General features: G+C 41.5%; 1 protein-coding gene across 1 annotated transcript in view; it reads left to right on the top strand.

The window, feature by feature from the left end:
* CD276 (CD276 molecule) overlaps positions 1-22534 on the top strand; it is a 45497-nt gene that overhangs the window by 9787 nt on the left and 13176 nt on the right. The window contains exons 2-4 of the mRNA XM_042474618.1: positions 9426-9565; positions 13631-13981; positions 19157-19453. Coding sequence (XP_042330552.1) covers positions 9517-9565; positions 13631-13981; positions 19157-19453 — 697 coding nt within the window. The 5' untranslated portion in view covers positions 9426-9516. The remainder of the gene's footprint in view (positions 1-9425; positions 9566-13630; positions 13982-19156; positions 19454-22534) is intronic.

The following is a 22534-nucleotide window of genomic DNA, read 5'->3' as shown; positions in this document are numbered from 1 at the left end:
CGTAGGAGCTGTAGTCCATTAGTTTTTTCCCCCCAGCCTCTTGATCTTGAGCTAGATGAAGTGAATGTAGCCTTTGTATCCCATAAAGATTTGAATTCTACATCAAAAGCCTTCCTTCATGCCTTACGTTTTGTGGCTTAAATCATTTGGAAACCAATGACTGTGCTTGAAGTTGTGACACATTCCTATCCCCCCCCCCTCCATATTTACCATATGTAGCCAGTGTGGTATAGTGGTTTGAGTGTTGGACAATGACTCTCGAGAACAGAGTTCGATTCCCAGTTTGGCCATGAAGCCTACTGGGTGTGACCTTGGGCAAGTCACACTCTCTCAGCTGCAGAAGTAGGCAATAGCAAACCTCCAAACCTCCTCTTTCTTGTTAAGAAAACCCCATGATTAGGGTCGCCATAAGTAAAAAACGAGTCAAAGGCACACAGCAACAACAAAATTAGATTTTAAACAGCTGGTTTCTTTGGATTTTTATACTGTAAAATATAAGCTATGGATACATTGATCACATGAAATACCAATTTTAACCACAAAGAAGACTAAGCAGTGGTTGCAGAATGCTGATTTACAGCACTGTTGTTTTAATGTGTTTTATATATGTTGTTAGCAGCCTTGGGTCTTACTTTGGGAGAAAGGCGGAATAAATACAGGTGTGTGTGAAAATAAGGGCAGGGAGAAGGGAATGGTACGAAATGGCTGGTATCCTGAGCAGTAGCACTCAGCACTGCAACATTTTATTATAGTACCTGCTTATACTGTATAGACTCAACTATAAGTCAATCTCATGAATAAGTCAAAGGCTGATTTTGGGACCAAAATTATCTATTTTGATATGACCCATGAATAAATCAAGGGTAAAACTTAGGGGCATCTAACAAAGAATGTAAAGGATGAAGCAAAGGAAAACAATGCCAAAGAACTTACAAAATTCCAGGAGCACAACTGTTTGTCCTCATACTAAAGGCTGGATGGATGACAAAATAGAGGAGGTTCAGTGCTTCCAGGGCAAATGACACTCTTGCCTTGTACCAGGGTATGGTTCATTTTTTAAATAAGAGTTAAAGTACAGTACCTACATTGACCCATGGATAAGTCGACCCTGCTTTTTTTGGGTCAATTTCTTGACCTAAATTTCTAGAGTTATACATGAGTATATACAGTATATTATACCTATCTGTGTAGTAGTAGTAGTAGTAGTAGTTGTATGCCTTCAAGTTGTTTCCAGCTTATGGCAACCTTAAGGTGACCCTATCATTGGGTTTCCATGGCCAAGCTTGTATTCAAACCCTGGTCTCCAGAGGCACGGTCCAGTGCTCAAACCACTACACCACACTGGCTCTGTATAATACTAATAATACCTAATCTTGCTGAGAAGAATCATTAACCATTGTTAATGATTGTTTAGCTTCAACTACTCTGGGGGATGAGTACTCACTTTTTTAGGCTGTTCAAACATTTCTCAAATTGCATATGAGTCTCAGTCGCTGTTGAGGGAGCATGCTTCTTCTTATCATCCAACAAATACATTGCTCTGAATGAATGAAGAATAACTGGGATTCCCCCCACTAGAATAATTTTTATATAAAATACCTTGCAGATATGGTAAAAACCCACCTGGCCATTTTCATGGTTATTTGTGGTGTCAAAAGGACAGCAATGTGATTTCATTTATATAGAAGATAGGCAGTGTGCCAAATGGGGGTATTCGGTTGGGCATTTGCTAAAGTGGAATTTTATGTCACAATAAAATTTGTTAGCTATCCTCATGGACTTTTTGCCAGCCTGTTTTTTTAAAAAGAAATAAAATAAAGATATGTCATTTTAAGCCCAATCTTGAAGTTAGGCAGTGGTGTGGTGAAAGTTTTGAAGTGTTCGGTGCTCATCATGAAATTCTGAATAGCTGCAACCTAAGAGGACAAGTGTTGATTCACTCCAATGAAACCATGAGGAAGAGCGGGTCTTTTGTAAAGCAAATGGATCTTAATTACTTATTGAAATGCAAGTCACCTTAAAATACTTTGCATTAGAGCAGGGATGCCTCAAAGTGGGAGCGATGAATCCACACTGGGTTTTAGTTTGAAGGTGAAAGGAGCTATTCAAAGTGCTGAACTTATTTTGAGTATAAAGTTTAGTGCCATGAGTAGCTCATTGGAAGTACAGTCTAAAACCCAGAATGGATTTATCACAACAATTGTGTGATGGCTACAAATGGCAGGTGTGAGATGCCAGGCTCTTTCTGTGCATGGTGACATAGCATGCATGCACATGCATTTACCCACATATGCATTTGAGGAGAAAAGATGCCCCCCCCCCGAAATGCTTTCAGAGAGCTGCAAGTTACAATCCCTTATGAAATTTGGACTAACCCCCAGGACAGATCCGCAGTAATGATTACCAAAATCATTACCTGCCATTGCATATTGTTGTGGCGAAGATTTGCCCAACCACAGCTATTGTGAGGATTTCAGCTAAACTGAGAGGGAACAGGGAATCCAGTGTGAGTGAGTGAGAGATGGCATCATTGTCAATACTACTACTACTACTACTACTAATAATAATAATAATAATAAGAGCCAGTGTGGAGTAATGGCTTGAGTGTTGCACTATAACTCTGGAGACCAGGTTTCAATTCCCAGTTCAGCCATGAAACCCATCAAGTGCCCTTGGGCAAGTTACATATTCACAGCCTCAGGGGATGGCAATGGCAAACCTCCTCTGAGTAAATCTTGCCAAGTAAATCTCATGATGCATTTGCCTTTGGGTCACCATAACTTGGAAACGACTTGCAGGCACACAACAACAACAATAACATCCTGGCACTCTGATTGTGCTATCCTTGCTGTTACATAAAATGATGCCAGCGTGTAAAGAATTCCCAGCTCCACCGTAGTGTTTATAACTTGCTGTGGGAAGGCTCGCTGTCCTTGCCTTGGTCTTACGATGCTCAGTTGTGCTGCCTGTGGTGTAACACAGCAGGCATCCTTGAGAGTAGGATGGGAACATGGAGACGATGTCATCAAATTGGCGGCAATTATTGTAGACTTGTCAACTATCAGTGTGTGTTTGTGGAAGAGGCATCATCACGAGGCTAAAAATATAAACACAGACAGGGTACTATAAATAGACAGTTTCTGGGCATTTTAAAATAAAGAGCTGCATCACAATGGGCAAGGTAATTAAAGTACCAGGAATAGGCAGGAAAAAAGGACCATGGCAAGAATTAAATCAGTATTAACAGTGCATTTTGCAAAACGGCTAACTTGGCGCTATAGAATTGGAATGGGAATGTTTAATGCCTAGATTCTAGGCCAGGGTGAGCAAAGTCCAGGCCTCCACATGGTTGTTGTTGTGTGCCTTCAAGTAATTTCCAACTTATGGAGACCCTATCACACAGTTTTCTTAGCAAGATTTGTTCAGAGGAGATTTTGTCATTGCCTTCCCCTGAGGCTGAGAGCATGTGACTTGCACAAGGTCACCCGGTGGGAATCGAGCCCTGGTCTCCAGAGTCATAATCCAAAACTCAAACCGCTACTCTGCACTCGCTCTCACCATCACCATCATCCTTATATCCAACGATCCAACCACTACGCCATGCATAGGACTGCAATTCCTAACACTACTGACTATTGGCTATGTTGGCTGGGGCTGCTGGGACTTGAACCATGTGGAAGACTGTGTGACTCCCATTCCTGTTCTAAGCCAAGAGTTCAGCTTGTTTTGAGAGGAGGAGGAAAACAGAGATGATGATGGTGATGGTGATGATCATGATAATAATACAGCCAGCCTTCCATATTCATGAATTTTTTATCCACAGATTCAAGCATCTATGGCTTGAAAATATTCCAGAAAGCAACCCCTGGCTTTGCTATTTTATATAAGAGACATCATTTTACAATGCCATTGTGTTTACTGGGACTTGAGCATCCACGGATTTTGGTATCCATGGGGAGACTTGGAACCAAACCGCAGTGGATACCAAGGGCCCACTGTAATGGGTTTTACTGTCAGGTATTATTGACTCGAATTTCACCCCAAACTGCCATTTTCCTTATAAAATAAAGTGTGAATTCTCTGAAGATTCCAGCCTCAGATGCAGGTGAAACGTCAGGAACAAACTCTTCTAGAACATAACCACATAGCCCAAAAAACCCACAAAGTACTATGGATGCTGGCCATGAAAGCCTTCGACTTCACAAAGTGTGAATTGATTTTGCAAGAAGCCTTCAGGAGCAGTCAATCATGTGCTGATCATGACCTATAAATTTAGCCCTATATTGCAAGTGTCCTGGTTATATGGCCATACTCTGCCATATGAGTTTGCCTATGTCTTCAGAACTTCAGAGGAGTCACTTATGCTCATCCCACCACCTTCACAGGCATAAATGGTGGGAATGTGCAAGAGGGCCTTCTTGGTGGCTGCTCCCAAGCCCTGAAATGCTTTTCCTGGAGAGGTTGGACTGGCACCACTGGTGCAGAGTAGCCATAAGAAGGAACCTTCTAATGGATAGTGTAGGAGACCCTGGCTGAACAGGACTTGTTTTTGAGTAAACATTACAGTAAGACCTTGGGCCTAGGAGTGAGGATTACCAGATAAAAGAGTGCAATATTGAATTTCATATGATGCTACCGTTTCAGTTCTGTTTCCAGGTCACTGAGGAAAAACAGTGTTAAAGGACCTTACAGTATAAGCAAGCTATCTATATCCTGTACACAGTACACTTCACTTCGTGCTTGCTGCCATTCTTCTGGGAAATGCAAGGACGTACCTTCCCATTTCAGACTCTGCATTTCATATGTGTGTGTATGTGTGTGGAGAATCTGCTGAAGATGAAGACCTGGTACGGTACTTGAATTTTTTAAATTGTTCATTTTCTGTGAATGTTTGCAACCTCCACCACCACCACCACCCCGCCGTTTTTTGCTCATAAGAGGCTGCAACTACTGATTCATATTAGCAAGTAAATGAATTATATTTTTCCTTAAATGTAATGACAACAGGCATATTAGGGAGTCAGGAACTCCCTGAGCTTTGGCACAGGCACAAACATGACATAAATTGAATGGAAGCCATGTCCTTGATTTGTCATCTGGTTCAGCCCTGAGGATATACTTGGGATTTTCTGTATTGGGGACAGGTATATATATATTTGTTTATTTGAAGGCTTCTGGTACTGTGCAAAATGGTTTTCAGTTTTTAGCCCAGGGCTAATGCAAGTGAATGAAACTAAATGGCTCTATTTGGATTTGCTGTAGTTCTTATGAAGGTTGGCTGTGTCTCTTATATAACACCTAAAGGACATTTGTAGACTCCTGGGCACACACTTAAGTTTTTTTTGAGATACTATAAGCATGGCCAATGCCAGTCTCCTACTGTAGAAGTGGGGTATTATGGCTGCAGAGTATTTAAAAGTTCATTTTTTATTTGCGACTATCCCGTTTGGCACCATTTTAACTGCTATGGTTCAGTGCTATGGAATTCTGGGAATTGTCGTTTGCTGTGGCACCAGAGCTCTTTGACAGTCTATGGACAATGTGTAGCCCTGTGACCTCACTGTCTGACCCCACAAAGCCCCCGTGTGTGTTGAAACATTTCTCCCCCGCCCCCAAGGGATGCCTAAAAGAAATCTTTCCCTTTCTTGCTCCTATTCTCTGTCTTATCCACAACACATTATTTTGCTAAAACCGCATGAATATTCAATCATTTTTGAGCAGCATTTGGTTGCCCTACTGTAGGTGGATCTGCTCTTTGTGAGTATTTGCAGCCGTTCTTAGGCTGGAGCATCTCAGTGTTTAGTTTTTAGATTTTTTGAGATGGAAAAGGTTCGGAAGGGAATCTCTGCTCAGGAAACCACAGCACCTGGTGTGTTCTTCCTCCTATTTGCTGCAGTTCTGTGGTTCTTTCTCCTATTTGCTGTGGAGGGAGAGGATACTGTGGTTATGGAGGAAGCATCCAAATATCAAGGGGATTCCTTTGTTCTGCAATACATCCAAATCAGGGTTCAGTCTCCCTTGGAACTTGGCCCAGTTCCTGCCATTTGGAAATAATTCTGCACCGCTGCGATTTCTCTAAAGGGAAGTCCTTCCTCTCCAGCTGTCTGGAGATCCCCAAGCAGAGAGGCAAAAACAGAACAATCCGGTGTACGTTAAAAACTCCATTTCAGAACCTGGAAAAATTCCTTTTTTGAATGATAGCTACAAGAATTTTTTTGGAAAGATGTATCCCCAAAATGAACTTGTCCAAGTTCTATGGAGTTTATCACATGAGAGGAATTTCTCTTAATTTCGAATGAAAAGAAAGTGGGGCCAGAACGCATTCACGTGAATTCGAATTGCATTCAAACTGACTTCCCATTGCCTGAAAATAGCTTACCATTGCCCAAAATTGTGTGTGATCACCTCTCACACAATAACGTGAAACTCCATGATTGCATTCAGACTGACTTCCTATTGCCCGAAATTGCGTGTGGTAGTCTATCATGCAATAACGTTAAACCCCATGATTATGTTCGGATTGCCATTGGATTATACTTCCAATTTCCCTTGTCTGATAATGTCCTATGACTACATATAAGATAAGAAGCCTGAAAGAGGGCCATCAGTGTGGATTGGGCTTTACAGACCTTAACTTTTGCACTAAGAAAGAATCAGCATTTCTCTCTTACTTGGGTTCGGACCCCCAAGGCAGTTTTGTGGTCCTACAAGAATTTTTTTTCCCATGCATGAAAAATACCTGTGCTTGTAGGGACACAATTCTTCTCTAAAACAAGGTGTTTATTGCTGTTGGTAGTGTGTGCCTTCAAGTTGTTTCTGATTTAAGGTGCCTTTAAGGCAAATCTTATCATGGGGTTTTCTTGGCAAGGTTTGTTCAGAAAAGGTTTGCCATTATCATCCTCTGAGACAGAGACAGTGTGACTTGTACACCATCCCAGCACAAAACAAGATGTATAACTTTATTTTAGTGTCAAATCTAGTCATCTTTTTAAAATGGAAGTGCCTTTTTAAAAAGGCCAGATACCTTTTGGTAATTTCTGGTTTCATTCCAAAAGACAGGCACAGCCCCTGCAAGTCCTGGGGCTGGAAAAATGGACCTCGGACATCTAGGATTTTGCTCACCCTTGTCCTCACTACAAGTAGCTTGGAGTTTGGAATCACAGAACCACAAGGGCCATCCAGTCCAACCCTCTACCATGCCATGAGTTATCAGAAGGGAACAAGCTATTCCAAAAAAAACTGAGGTTGAGATCCTGGATTAAGCAGATGAAGTATAATACTCTGTGCTGTTTTGTGTCTTTCCCCCCCATTCCAGCATTGGTCAAGCCCCAAAGGTCACCTGCTATAGCTGTTTACTGGCAAGTTTTTTTGATAAAATTACTAGCTTGCTAGATGAAGGGAATACTGTGGATTCAGTATATCTTGATTTCAGTAAGGCCTTTGACAAAGTTTCCCATGACATTCTGGCAAACAAGCTTGTAAAATGTGGGCTAGACAAAGTAACTGTTACATGGATTTGTAATTGGTTGACTGGCCGAACCCAAAGGGTGCTCAACAATGGCTCCTTTTCATCCTGGAGAGAAGTGACCAGTGGGATCCCACATGGCTCTGCCCTGGGCCCAGTGCTATTCAACATCTTTATCAATGACTTGGAGGACAGAATTAGGGGCATACTTATCAAATTTGCAGATGACACCAAACTAGGAGGAGTAGCTAATACCCCAGAGGGCAGGATCAAAATTCAAGATGACCTGAATAGACTAGAAAGCGGGGCCAAAGCTAACAAAGTGAAATTCAACATGGGCAGAAAAATGAAATGAACAGATATAGGCTGAGTGACACCTGGCTGAATGAGACAACATGTGAAAGGGATCTAGGAGTCCATGTAGACCATAAGATGAACATGAAGCAACAGTGCGATGCAGCAGCTAACAATGCCAATGCGATTTTAGGGGTGCTCCTTGACTCGTCGCTTCACCTGACAGCTCAGGTAGATGCGACAGTCAGGAGCACTTGTTATCAGCTTCGGCTGATACGCCAGCTGCGCCCCTTCCTGGAGCAGGGAGACCTTGAAACAGTTGTACATGCGCTGGTCACCTCTCGATTGGACTTCTGTAATGCGCTGTACATGGGGCTACCCTTGTGCCAAGTTCAGAAACTTCAACTTGTACAAAATATGGCAGCCAGGTTAATTACAGGTACTCGTCGTACCGATCACATAACACCGGTTTTGAAATCCCTTCACTGGCTGCCAATTAGTTTCCGGGCAAGGTACAAGGTGTTGGTGATTACCTTCAAAGCCCTACATGGCTTGGGTCCAGAATACTTAAGAGATCGCCTATTTCCATACTGTCCGCCCCGCACTCTAAGGTCCTCGGGGAAGAATCTACTTCAGCCAATAAAATCTAGGCTAACTTCAGTCACCCAGAGGGCCTTTTCCATCGCAGCTCCGAAGCTATGGAATGACCTGCCGAAGGAGATCCGTGACATTTCTACTCTTACAGCCTTTAAGAAGGCTCTTAAGACAGATCTCTTCCGGCACGCCTTCCCTACCTAGTTCTACTCCCCATTTACTGTGACTTATGTCACTCTGTCCACCAATTCTTCTCTTAAATTTAATGAGAAGAATTAAATTAAAATTAATTAAAATAAAACCATAAGGCCCTATGAGGAATGACTTAGAGAACTGGGGATGTTTAGCCTGGAAAAGAGAAGGGTAAGGGGTGATATGATAGCCCTGTTTAAATGCTTGAAGGGATGTCATATTGAGGAGGGAGTTAACTTGTTTTCTGCTGCTTCAGAGAACAGGACCTGGAGCAATGGCTGCAAGCTGCAGGAAAAGAGATTCCCTCCAACATTAGGAAGAACTTCCTGACAGTAAGGGCTGTTTGACAGTGAAACACACTCCCTTGGAGAGTGGTCGAGTCTCCTTCCTTGGAGGTCTTTATGCAGAGGCTAGACGGCCATCTGTTGGGAATGCTTTGATTTAGATCTCCTGCATGGCAGGGGGTTGGACTGGATGGCCCTTGCAGTTTCTTCCAACTATGATTCTATGATTCTAAGTGGCTGGTCTCAGTTTTAAGGGGATGAGAAACATGGGTGCTGTCCAAGGTAGAGTGTGCCCTCATTTCTCTTCTCTTCAAAGCCCAGATCAGAGGTTTATTTCTTATCTGAGTTACCTCCCTGTCCTTCTGCTCCACAAATACACAACCAATGCAGTGGTCCCCCAGGGTTTGACTGCTGCCTAGGGGAAAGGTTTTGGACAGGGTATAAGGGACTAGTGGAGAGCCCATTGCACCCTGTTGAAAAGAAAATATATGGCATAACCCAGAGTTATGTATCTACATGTCACTAACAGGGTTCTGTCCATTCTCTACTTTTGGGAATCTGTATTCAGGTCATTACTTGTTTTATTTTCCTGCTAGGAATAAATAAAGAAGATTGCAACCTCTGATCTTGCATCTCAGCCCCAGCTGAACCTCTCCTGTCTCTCAAAGGCACCACATCCTAAGGAAAATGTACTTTCAGCTGTTGATTTTAAGGCTTGCACTATCAGCTCTGGCTGGTAAGTAGTAATATCACTTTTGGAACATATGTCTGCTTTAATTCTGCCTTGAGTTGTGAGATTCTGCCTGATCAATTTTCCCCCTGAATGTAAACACTCTTTAAATTTCCACATCCAGGCTGAAGTCTCTCTTATCTGAAAAACTTGGGACCTGAAGTGGTTTGGATTTCAGATTTTTTAAGATTTTGGAATATCTGTATTTGCATGTATGTATATAATGCGATAACTTGGAGATGGGACCCAAATCTGAACACAAAATTCATTTATGTTTCATATACACTTTATAACTATAGCCTGAAGGTAATTTTATACAACATTTTAATATTTGTGCATGAAACAAAGGTTAAAAACACACTGCAGAAATAATCCAGTTAGGGACTGCTTTAACTGGCCTGGCTCAGTGCTAGGGAATTCTGGAAACTGTAGTTTTGTGAGACATTTAGCCTTCTCTGTCAGAGAACTCTGGTGCCACAACAAAATACAATTCCCAGGATTTCCTAGCACTGAGCCAGGGCAGTTAAAGCTGTCTCACACTGGATTGTTTCGGCAGTGTGTTTTGGACCAAAGTTTGTGTACACTGAACTATCAGAAAGCAAAGGTTATTAGCCAGCCATGATTTCTTTTTGTTGTTGTTGTTTTGGTTTTTGGAATATTTTGGATTTTGGAATTCCAAATAATGAAGACTCAACCTGTATTCTCTAGCCATGGACAAGGATTTTTCTTTTGCACAGACAAGCACAGCTATCTTTTGTTTTGTTGCTGGTTTTTCTTTTATGTTCCAATGTGTGATAAGAGTCAGAGTCAGGTCCACCATTAGGCCTAGCAAAACAGCTGCTGCAGGCAATAGATTCTGAATGTTATGAAAAAGGCAGCATAATAAGAAGCCATTAATTTGTATTGTCTTTCAACCGGCAGGGATGGGGAGAGGCATGTGTGAATTTTTCTGCCTTGTGCCAGAATAACTGGGTTAGATTTGATTACAGTGGTACCCCGGGATACGAATGCGCCGCCTTACGAAATTTCCGGGTTACGAAAAAAATCCATAGAAAAAAACTGTTCCGGGTTACGAAGGTTATTTCGGGTTACGAAAAAATTTTTGGTGCTTTTCGGCGCTTTTTCGCACGAAATCGCGGCTTTTCCCCATTAGCGCCTATGGCTTTTTCGGCTTACGAAGCATTTCGGGTTACGAACGCGGCGGCGGAACGAATTATTTTCGTAACCCGGGGTACCACTGTACTAAGCATCCTGGACAAGCCGTTCATTGCTCTGTCTTGGGCTGTAAAATGTTTTGGGACAGTCCTGATGCAATGCAGGAGCAAGCGGCTTGTTTTCTTTAGAGGAGATTCCCTGGAATGACAAACATCAAGCCAAGGCTGACATCTAGCGGTTGAATAGAGGAGCTTCTGCCTTTCTCAGAGTTTAATAAAGTTGATGCAGCTGCAATCCAAAGGCTGGATTGCATATACTGTACTGTATATACTCATGTATAGGTCTAGAAATTTTGGTCAAAAATTGACCCAAAGAACCTACCGAATATACTCGACTATAAGTCGACCTCATGTATAAGTCGAGGGCAGGGTTTTGGGCCAAAATTATGGATTTTGATATGCCCCATAGATAAGTTGAGGGCAAAACTTAGGGTTATGTAAGAAAGGATAGTAAAGGATGAAGCAAAAGAAAGCAATGCCAAAGAACTTGCAAAATTCCAGAAGGCATAACTGTTTGTACAGTCGGCCCTTTTTATACACGGATTTTTTATACACGGATTTAAGCATACACGGTTTGAAAATGTTACAAAAAAGTATAAATTTACCTTGATTTTCCATTTTTTATAAAGGACACCATTTTGCTATGTCATTATATGCAATGGGACTTGAGCATACATGGATTTTGTTATACACGGGAGATCTTGGAACCAAACCCCAGCGTATAACAAGGGTCCACTGTATTCATCCTTAAAGCTGGATGGATCAGAGTTGGAAAGACCAGTGCTTCCAGGACTGATTATATTTTGCCTTTCACCAGTGCATGGTTCCTTTTTTAAAATAAGAGTTAAAGTACAGTACTAACATTAACCCATGGATAAGTTGACCTCTGTTTTTGGAGTCAATTTTTTGGCTAACATTTCTAGACTTATACATGAGTATATACAATAAGTCAACTTATCCATGGGTCAATGTAAGTACTCTTATTTAAAAGAAGGAACCATCCCCTGGGGAAAAGCAATCTGTCTTGGAAGCAGTGGCCCCCTCTAATCTCTCATCCATCTAGCCTTAAGACTAAGCACAAAGTCTGCTGCAATTTTATAAGTTTTTGACATTGTTTTGCTTTGCTTCATCCTTTAGATCCTTTGCTATATGCTCCTAAGTTTTACCGTCAACTGATCCACGAGTCATAGCAAAATCCACAATTTTCACCCTAAATCTTGCCCTCGACTTATACATGAGGTTGACTTATAGTCGAGTATATATGGTGTGTGTGTATGTGTATACACACACACACACACACACTCTTTAAAATCATCGCATTTTAACCAAATCTTCACTGCGTACATGTAAATACATTTAGGCTGTGCATATGATATTGTAATTTGAAGGTATAATTTTAATTTTGCTAGTTATTTATGTCACAACTATTAGCAGTACATTCAGTGACATATGGGAATTATAATTTACGAGTAACGTTAGTGCAAAAAGGCATGACTAAGATCCTGTATGGTGTGAAATGGAAGGGGGTCAATGTGAGGGTGACACCATAAGTTCCTGCACCTGGTGACACCAACCCTAGAGATGCCACTGCTCCTTGATGTATTTAGAGAATGGATTCCCTTCCAAGGAGAGGATGCAATTGCATCTGGTGGACAGGAGAGGTCAGCAGTGCCCTATCATGGTTTGTGTGTATGTACCTTCAAGTGGCCTGCCAGCTTAATGAATTTCATTGGAATTTCAGAGGTGGTTTTGACAGTCTGAAATATAGCCCACAGCACCTGGTATTCATTGGCAGTCTCTCATCCATGTACTAACCAGGGTTGACCCTGCTTAGTTGCCAAGAGCAGTTTCTGGTGTCTTTAGGGTGTTTAGGGCATCTACCTGTCTGTTATTCTTCAGACTCTTTTGAGCTCTGTCTTTACTTACTGGTCAGTCTTGTTCTCCTATTTACATAATTTGTATATGCGAAGTATAGTGGGCCCTTGGTATCCAGGTTCCAGGATTCCCCATAGATACCAAAATCCATGGATTCTCAAGTCCCATTAAATACACTGGCATAGTAAAATGGTGCCCTTTATATAAAATGGTAAAATCAACATTTGCTTTTTGGAATTTATATTTTTAAAAAAATATTTTTTCAAACCATGGATGTTTGAATCCATGGATAAAGACTGCGTGGATATGGAGAGCCAACTGTATAACTTCCATGTTTGGTTTCTTTCTCTTTTTATTTTGCAGGTGCTGTCTTATTATTTAGATAATATATTACTTATGTGTGTTTTTGTTATTCTGTCCTTGTATGACTTATGGAACAACCTTGCTTGTAAGAATATTGCCCTTGTTAAATGAGATAGGGAGGTTTATGTATTGTTGAGACAAAGGTTTGCTCTCAGAACTGGTTCTTGTAAATATTCTTTATACTTTGAAGAAGACTGAAATGATCTTCTTCAAATGATTGAAATTGATAGACTTTTGGGCCTGCCATGAATTGTGAAAAGACTGTCCCAGCAAAACAAGTTAAGTGGAAAAATTCACTTCAAGAAAGCCACCTCCTAAAAACAATTTGAAGAGTGGGCAGAAAAGAAAAATGGGGAGATGCACTGTTTTAGAAAGAAAAGAATCATGTTCTTTGGAGGTATCTCCTTTTTGTGGCCAAATAATTATATTTGGGGTGGAGAGATTGATGGGCTGTAGGGCCATTGAAATGGTCTTAGGTTTAGATATAGCCCAGGGCCCATCTGATCCCTACCACTGCTTTAGCAACAAACAAATTGGCCTTTGTGGGTCGCAGATTTTGTAGTTTTTCACTCCGTTGTGTGTCTTTCCCCCCCTATGCATCTCCACCCTTCCTAACCAGGTGCTCTTGAAATCACAGTCCCCAATGACCCTGTGGTTGCCCTCTTTGGCCACGATGCCACTTTACGCTGCTCCTTCTACCCGGATGCCAACTTTAGCCTGGATGACCTGAGCCTCATCTGGCAGCTGACGGACACCAAACGCTTGGTGCACAGCTTTGCGGAGGGTCAGGACCAGCTCTCCAACCAAGAGAGCAGCTACTCCAACCGGACGGCCCTTTTCTACAACCAGTTGCCTCGGGGAAATGTTTCCTTGCTGCTTCGGCATGTACGGATTTCCGATGAGGGGAGCTTCACTTGTTTTGTCCGGGTCCAGGACTACAGCAGTGCTGCTGTAATACTACAGGTAGCAGGTGAGTTAGGAACCAGGTGGACAAGGTAGGGTGATGGTGATGGGTTTTATTTGGTCACTTTGGCCTGGTACATACCGCATGCAAAAGGTGGACTGGAGCCGCCTCTCTTTGCTGTGCAGCATTACCACAGCAACCAAATGGTGTGGTACCGCTGCGCAGCAAAAAAGGAGCACTTAGAAGCAGCTTCTGTTTGCTGTGCAGGTGTGATGCAGCAAGGCACCAAAGGATGGCATGGTTATGTTGCAGCTGTGCAGTGCCATTTGTACGCTGCACAGCTGTGACGTCACCAATGCGTGCGACATGTGGGCGGGGCCACATAATCATGGTGCCCCCCCATACACTAGTGTTAGGAAGCGTGCAATTGGTGCATGCTCCCTACCCCTAGTATCACCGGGAGCATGGCACATTTGGGTGGCCTGTAAATAAATAAATAATAAATAAAATTTTTATTTATATCCCGCCCTTCCCACGATCAGGGCGGCTTACATCAAGTTAAAAACATAGTCCAATTACAACAATTTAAAAATACATAAGCAATAAAAAACCATAACTGACAAGCAAAAAGCCCCATAGCCCAACCTCTTGGCCACGGAAGAGGAGGGAGGCCCACAGGATTTTATTCGGGGAATGCCTGTTGGAACAGGAAGGTTTTCAGGTCCTTCCTGAATTGGGCCAGGGTGGTAGACGAGCGGAGCTCAGTGGGCAGCGTGTTCCAAAGGGCTGGGGCAGCTGTGGAGAATGTCCTCCGTGTAGTGGAGGCTAACCTAGCCCCAGGCACCTTCAGTAGCTGCTGCCCAGAGACGTTCTGAGGGTGCGAGGCGGAATGTACCGCACCTTTATTTTATTTCTTTCACCATTCATATTGAAACCATTCTATGTATGAATGACGTAAGAAAGGGAGAGGAAGGATGTAAGAAAGAGAAAGAAGAAAAATCAGAAAAAGTGAAGGATTAGAGGAGAGGGAATATAGGAGAGTAAAAGAAAAGGAACTTAAGGGAGAGGAAAGGAGGAACAAGGAATCAAAAGGTGAGAGGATAAGAGGAAGGAGATAATGAAAGAGAACAAAATGGATAAGAGAAAGTACATAGTCTGACATGGGCTTGGAGTAAAAGGGGAATAGAAACATGTAATAGTGTAAGATTTATGATAAAAGGATGCATAAGCGGATGTCTGCATTAATGTAGTAATGCATGTATGTTTGTTTCTTTTATATTTGATGAATAATTGTGGAGTAAAGTGATTTGGCTCACAAATTGAAACCATACTAATATGGTTGAAATGGGTTACAACAGAATTACTGTACAGTATGATCAATGTATATACATGGTGGATCTATTCCTGTGGTTACTGCAGATAAGTGAACTCACAGTTAACAGCGAATGCTATATTTCTTGTGGAAGTTGACCATAAAGTCACTGGAGAACCTGCAAATGCCTAGAGAGATTTGTCCCCCCCCCCCCCACATATGGGTAGGTGAAACTGTGGTTATCAGTCCCACGGATATATGGGGGTTGTATTATATAGTAAAAAACAAACATCAAGAATGGGTCAATATTAAAATAAATTCAAGCTATTAACAATATTAAAACAATTTAAAAGAATATAAAGTGCAAGAAACTGTGTGGTGTAGTGATTTGAGCATTGGACTACAACTCTGGAGACTAGGGTTTCAATCCCTCCTTGGCCATGGAAACCCACTGGGTGACCTAGGCAGGTCACACTCTCTCAGCCCCAGTGGAGGTAAAGGCACCTGCCTCTGAATATGCATTGCCTAGAAAACCCCATGATAGGTTTGCCTTAGGGTCACCATAATTTGGAAATGACTTGAAGACACAACAACAACAACAACAACAACAACAACAACAACAACAACAACTAAACACTTTAAAACAAAAAATTAGAAACCATACAAATTAAAACAATACAGCACCCTCTTACAAGCCTTTTCCTTAAAAACCTTCAGTTCCAAAAGCCTGTTGGAATAAGAAAGTCTTTGCCAGGTGAGAGACGGACAGTCAAGAGAGAGCCATTTTAGCCGGCCTAGGGAGGGAATCCCAGAGTGTAGGGGCAGTGACTTAGGCTGCATTCATACTGCAGAAATAATCCAGTTTGACACCACTTTCAATGGCGTGGCTCAATGCTATGGAATTCTGGGAATCATAGTTGGTTGTGACACCAGAGCTCCTCTCCAGAAGATCTCAGGGCTTCACTAGGTTTGGAAGAATCAGCAGTTTCAACCCACCACCAAATTTCAGGGTTTGCAGTTGTTTGCTTTTCCTCGGGCATAATGTAAAAGAGAAGAAGAAAATAAAAGCAAAGAGGACTCATAACACACAATAGACATGTTGTGGAAAAGAGACAAAGCTTCTAAGAGTGTTTAAAAAGAGAGAGATGGCTTTATTCTTTCAAATAGCCCAGTGTGTTTCAGGATGGAAACATTTTTATGACCTTCTTCGGGGGAATACAAGTTTAAAATCAACCTGCAGGGATTGTAAAAAGGGTTTGTTGCCAGGCACAAGCCACGGAGACACTCTTTTTAGAATTGCTGCAGGTTGATTTTATAGTTGTGTTCCTGCAAAGAAGGTTATAAAAATATTTCTAGACCAAAATACGTTGGGCTGTTTTTAAGAATAACACCATCTCTTTTTAAAACACACCCAGATACTTGTCTCTTTTCCATAACACATAATATAAAAGATATAAAAGAGTCTGAAAAACCCACAAAAAACTATACACAAAAGAGTGTATCTACTCTGCAGAATAGTGGTGGAAAGAATATTTGTCATTATTCTCTCCTAGTTTAAAACTAAAAAAGACTTTCCCAATAGTCTGGATACACCATAACAGTGAGAGTTTTAAACCATTTTTCCTTGATTTCGAACGTTTCAAAGTGTGTTGCAGAGGGGAAAAAATGGGTTTCCTGCACAGAAAGCTGTGCATGAAACCAGTTTTCTGCCCAGAAAACTGTGCTCTTTTTAATGCAAAATCTTATATGTTTTCCTCTGCAGGTTAATTCCTCTAAAACACTTTGAGATGTTTCAATATGGGGAGAATATTGCAAAAGAATATTTGATTTCTCCTGCAATGGGAGAAAACGACTGTGATTATTCATCCTCTCTTGCAAAGAAGAAATAGAGAAGGATTTACATGCTTAGTATCTGGTTATAGCAATTGGATGCCAATTTAATTTCTTTCCCATTAAATCTTGGGAGTGGCAGTTTGGTCAGAGAAGCTCTAGTGCTCTCCCTTGAGTGTTTGAGATCTCTAGCAGGGAATTCTAACTACACCATGAAACTACAAATTCCAAGATTCTATAGGAGAGATATTCATCATCGTGCTTTTCTATGATGTGAGCGTCCTTGAGTATGAGACTCAAGTTTGCTCACATCATAGCGGAAAACCAAATTCAGCTGACAAACCATAATAGTAAAAAAAGAAGCTTACAATTTGTTTAAAAAGGATCTCAGGTAAATTAACTATCCTGTTAAAATAACCTATCCATGACAGTTACAGTGGTATCAAACTGCTATCCCCATGTAGTGTGTTTACATTCAGAATCTCAGGATGTAAAAAAGCAACAACAACAAAGCGGATTATTGTTATAAATAGTCCACTGCAATTCATCTATATGTATGGACCTCTTCAGGGGCTGTTAGAAACGGTCAAACATTAATCATTATCGATGGAACATAAATTAAAATGGGTACAATAATTGCATGCAAATATTATATATTAGCTTATGCATAAAATCAGGATCTATAAAGGATTGTATGGTAAACCAAATAAAACTGCATGCATGCAATACGTTATTTTGTCTCTGCTTGTAAATAACATAGAAATCTGCCTGCAGGGATTTCAGGAACACACATATGCAAATTTCAGCTGTTAATTTTCTGAGGAGCAGGTAAAGTATTAGATTCTTTCAAATTATTTCCTAGGTGTATCAAAGCTGTCTTAGTCACTGTGACTTGGCATCAGAAAGAAAACAAGCGGATGCTTCCCGAAATGTTTGAAGCAGGAGACCTGGGGTGGGGATTTCCAATGTACTAGGGATGTACCCAATATGTGGCAATTGACTACAGTTGTTTCTTTCTTTCCTGGAAACTCTCCAGGGACTGACAGTCAATGGCTGAAGGACTGACGCCAGACCAGGAGTCACCATTTTGAGTACCACTCCAGGGGTCAAAATGTTTTTGTTTGGCAGAATAATTTTCTCTCTCTGATATGCCCAAAATTTATGTCTAGGGGTGTGTGGGGGGGCATTTGGAGGCTCCTGGATCAAAATGAAATTTTTGGAATTTTTTTGAAATGTTTCCAAATTGTCTCAGAATGCCCCCAAATGCCTAGAAACATAATCCCTTGTCCCAGAGGGCATTGGGGTTATGATAGAGGGTATGACCCTCCAAGCTCTCCTGGAGGGCTAATATACAGCCCCTTAGTCTTCCACAGTTGCCCACCTCTGGTTTAGATAATCTGCAAGCATATGTGCCTTGCAGATTATAGGTGCGGTACAAACCACTTGCAAAAGGCAGGCTGGAGTCACCTCTCTTTGCTGTGCAGCGTTACTGCAGCAACCAAATGGCATCGTACCACTGTGAAGCAAAAAAGGAGCGTGCATAAACAGCTCCAGGTGCTGCGCAGCTGCAACTTTACCGACGCATGCAACATGTGGGTGGGGCTGCGCAATCATGGCGGCCCCCACATGCATGCTACCAAGCCCTAGTTTTGGCCTCAGGCTGGCACAAAACGCCAGTGTGTATTGGGCCATACTCTACTCACCTCTGTCCTAGGCCCACTAAACTTTCATAGAATCACAGAATCTTAGAGTCGGAAGGGACCACAAGGGTCAACTGATCTACCTCTTGGTATGCATAAATACACAACTAAAGCATCCCTGAAAAGATGTTCATCTAACCTCTACCACCTCCAAAGATGGAGAGTCCACCACCATCTGGTCAAACATCTCTTACAGTAAAAAAAAAAAAAAGTCTTCCTAATGTTTAGGTGGAATCTCTCTCTTTTTGTAATTGGAATCCATTGGTTTCTCCTCTAGTCTCTGCAGCAACAGAAAACCAGCTTGCTCCATAGTCTGTCCTAGGTGTCCTCTGTCTCTGTGTGTCCTTAGTCCTGAGTCTTTGTAGCGCACTTACACAATTCTTTCTTCTCCTCTTTCAGCCTTATACTCCCAGCCCAATTTGAACATGGAACCCAACAAGAACCTGAAGCCCGGAGACCTGGTCACAGTGACATGCCACACTTTTTCCGGTTACCCTGAGGCGACAGTCCTTTGGCAGGATGGCCAAGGGAACAACATCACGGAGAACATCACCACCTCACAGGTGGCCAATGAGGAAGGCCTTTTTGATGTGAGGAGCATCTTACGGGTGGTACTTGAACCCAACAGCACATATAGTTGCTTGGTGAAGAACCCCTTGCTACAGCAGCTGACACATGCCTCGGTCACCATCACAGGTTTGTTCATGGGGGATGCAGGGAGAGGTTTTCTTCTTTTTAAATTTGATTTCTATTTTGTCTTTCTCCCCAAACTGGGATTTGGGGCATCTGACAAAAAGAAGAAAAAATAAGAAAGATACACCTCTGGCAGTAGAAGATTAAAGCACAGTTAACTACCCTAAAGGCATCAGTTCCCATCTGATTAGTACTTGGATGGGAGATTGCCAAGGAATACCAGATGCTGTAAGCTATATTTCAGAGGAAGGAACTGGCAAAACCACCTCTGAGTGTTCGTGGCCTAAGACAACCCAATAAAATCCACAGGATCGGATATTGTGACAAAGTTCTATCACCATCACCATCATTAATATTATCATTTATTTATAGAGTGCTGTAGGATTTGCACAGCATTTTGCATAGTAGAAATAAAAATGAAATAAGAATAAAAACCTGGCAAACGGCGTATAGTCAAAAACATCAATATTACAAAATTAAAACATCACGAAAATAATACAGCAGGCACACAATATAACATAAGCATCATGACCAATTAAAAACGTAATGGCTTATAAAACAAAATTATTATTATTATTATTATTATTTATTATTATTATCTTAGAGCACTGATAGTTAAATGTTATTTTTGGTGTGCTGTAATAACATGATGGAATCTATACTTATCCAGAAGGTGATGAAACAGGAATATCAAATCCCAGAAATCCAGGGAAACTAGTGGGAAGTAATACATTTGTATTTGTAATACTATCTGATGTGGTGTTTTGCTTTTGTTGTTGTAAGATGTTTGTTATTTTTTAAGATATTAATGGATCTGTAAATTTATGATGTTTATATATACTATTATTGTTTTATATGTTGTTATTATTATGGAAAATTTTGTTTTTATAAAAAACCTTAAAAACAATTCATAGGGTCACCATAACTTGACTTGAAGGCTATACACACACAAAGTAATAATATTGAGATAGTCAATGTGGTGCAGTGGTTAGAGCTCAGGATTGGGACTCAGAAGACCCAGGTTGTGGTCTCCACTGAACCATGAAACCTTGGACCAGGCACTTATTTTCAGTCTCCCAGCCTGACCCTGAATCCCAGGGAGGATAAAGTAGGCAGAAGGACAGTTGTGTACACGCTGCCTTAAGCTTCCTAGAAGAAATGTGATATAAATCAGTACTTATTAAGCTGGCCAATATGGGGGACCAGTGGTTTTTTTGTCCCAGTGTGCCAGAGAATGGCACCATATTTGTGCCCGTTGGCTAGAACTGTTTCTTTTCTCCTGTAAACTTGTTGCAGATAGGCAATACGTAGCCAATACATCATGCCCTGGCATCAGTTTACAGACCACCACTTTGAATAGCACTGATATAAATGAAATAATAAACGTTGAAAATGTGAGAGCCAGCTTAGTGTAGTGGTTTGAGCATTGGCTTATGGCTCTGGAGAACAGGATTCAAATCCCCGCTCAGCCATGGAAACCCCTTTGAGCATGTCACACTCTCTCAGCCTTAGAAAGAAGCAAAGGCAAACCCCTCTTGGAACAAATCTTGCCAAGAAAACCCCAAAGTCTTAGTGTTGCCGTAAGTCGGAAATGATTTGAAGGCACACAACAACAAGAGGAAAACTTAAAAGTGAATGCTAAGCAGTTTAGGAAGACTTTGGTCAAAAAGGGACAGTACCTTGGTAAAAATCCCCTTCCTCAGCAAACAGAAAGCCTGTATGAGTAAAATGATCTTTGCCTGCTGGTGGAAAGCTGACAAGGAGAGATTCCCACAGCCTGGGCGCCTCCACCAAGAAGGCCTTGTCTTACATTTCTGCCAAATGTACCTCTGCAGGTGTTGGGCCTTTCCTGAAAATCTCAGATCCTAGACAGTGAGGGAGAATACATGCCTTCATATATCCTGGAATCATGTCATACCAGGTTTTGTAGGTCATAACCCATAGTTAAAGCCTGGGAAAATTGAGGTGAAGACTTGGATACAGTGGAGTAGTGATCCTCTGTTTAAGAAGGATCTGACTATGGGGAATGAAGGCATTGGACTATAGTGTAAAGGTTGGATGGCACTGGACTACTACTCCTATTATGCCCATGCTGGTTGGTGGATTCTAAGAGCTGTGCTCCAGAAAAGTTACATCGTGCAAATCCATGTCCTCTGTGGTCTTCACTTATGGTGGTGTTGCCATCTTTCCTCACAGTGCATAACTGGGGAAGCGGAAAGGCTCTTTTTTGAACTAAAACTCCCAGAATCCTGCAGCCCTTCAGAAAGAATCTGCCGGTGGTTAATCAAAAGTCTTTGCTGATTTTTTCTTTCTTGTACTGCTATTCTGGGAATGGATGGTTGATGGCTGTTGTGTGTTCAGCTGCCTGGGGACAAGCTCCGGTAATAAGAATGAGGTAGAGAGAGATGCAAAAACAGAGCATAAATAACTCCTGCAGACCTTTGCTGGATTCTGTTTATTGTACAGAGAGTTGGATGTTGGTTCTGTGTAAGAGCCTTCAGAGATATATATTACAGGTAAGGTGAGTAGAAATGGAAGGCTGTAATCCAAATGCTGTTCTCAACTAGAGTAAACCCACTGAATCAATAGGATTTAGTGAGTCTATTGTAGCTGGGATTAGCAAGTGCATTTAGGCTGTGGGAATAATGTAGATCTCCAGAAGATGTTGGACTACAACTCCCAGAATTCTTCGTCACTGGAAGTGCTGGGAGTTGTAGTCCAACATCTGGAGGGGCACATGAGTGTAATCTCTTCTTTGGTCCAAAACGTGTCAAAGAGATTTGGGACTATTTGGGGATGGGAGGTGGAAAGATAGACCTTAAGAGTTGGAAACAGCACATTTCTGTCAAATTAATCTGAGGAACTAGACTTTAGTCTACGAAAGCTCATGCTGCCAACTTCTTTCTTCAAGTTAGTCTCAAAGGTGCTACAAGATCTCTATTCATACTGATTCTACAGACTAACATCGGTGTATCTTCAAATTCTACCATTAAGTACATTAGTTAATTAATAATTAGTTAATTAGTTAATTAATAATAATAATAATAATAATTAGTTATGTTTGAACCTAAGTGTAAAAAAATA

Source organism: Sceloporus undulatus, chromosome 6 (assembly GCF_019175285.1).
Source record: "Sceloporus undulatus isolate JIND9_A2432 ecotype Alabama chromosome 6, SceUnd_v1.1, whole genome shotgun sequence".
Classification (NCBI taxonomy): Eukaryota; Metazoa; Chordata; class Lepidosauria; order Squamata; family Phrynosomatidae; genus Sceloporus; species Sceloporus undulatus.
This window is presented reverse-complemented; position numbering and strand designations above follow the sequence as displayed.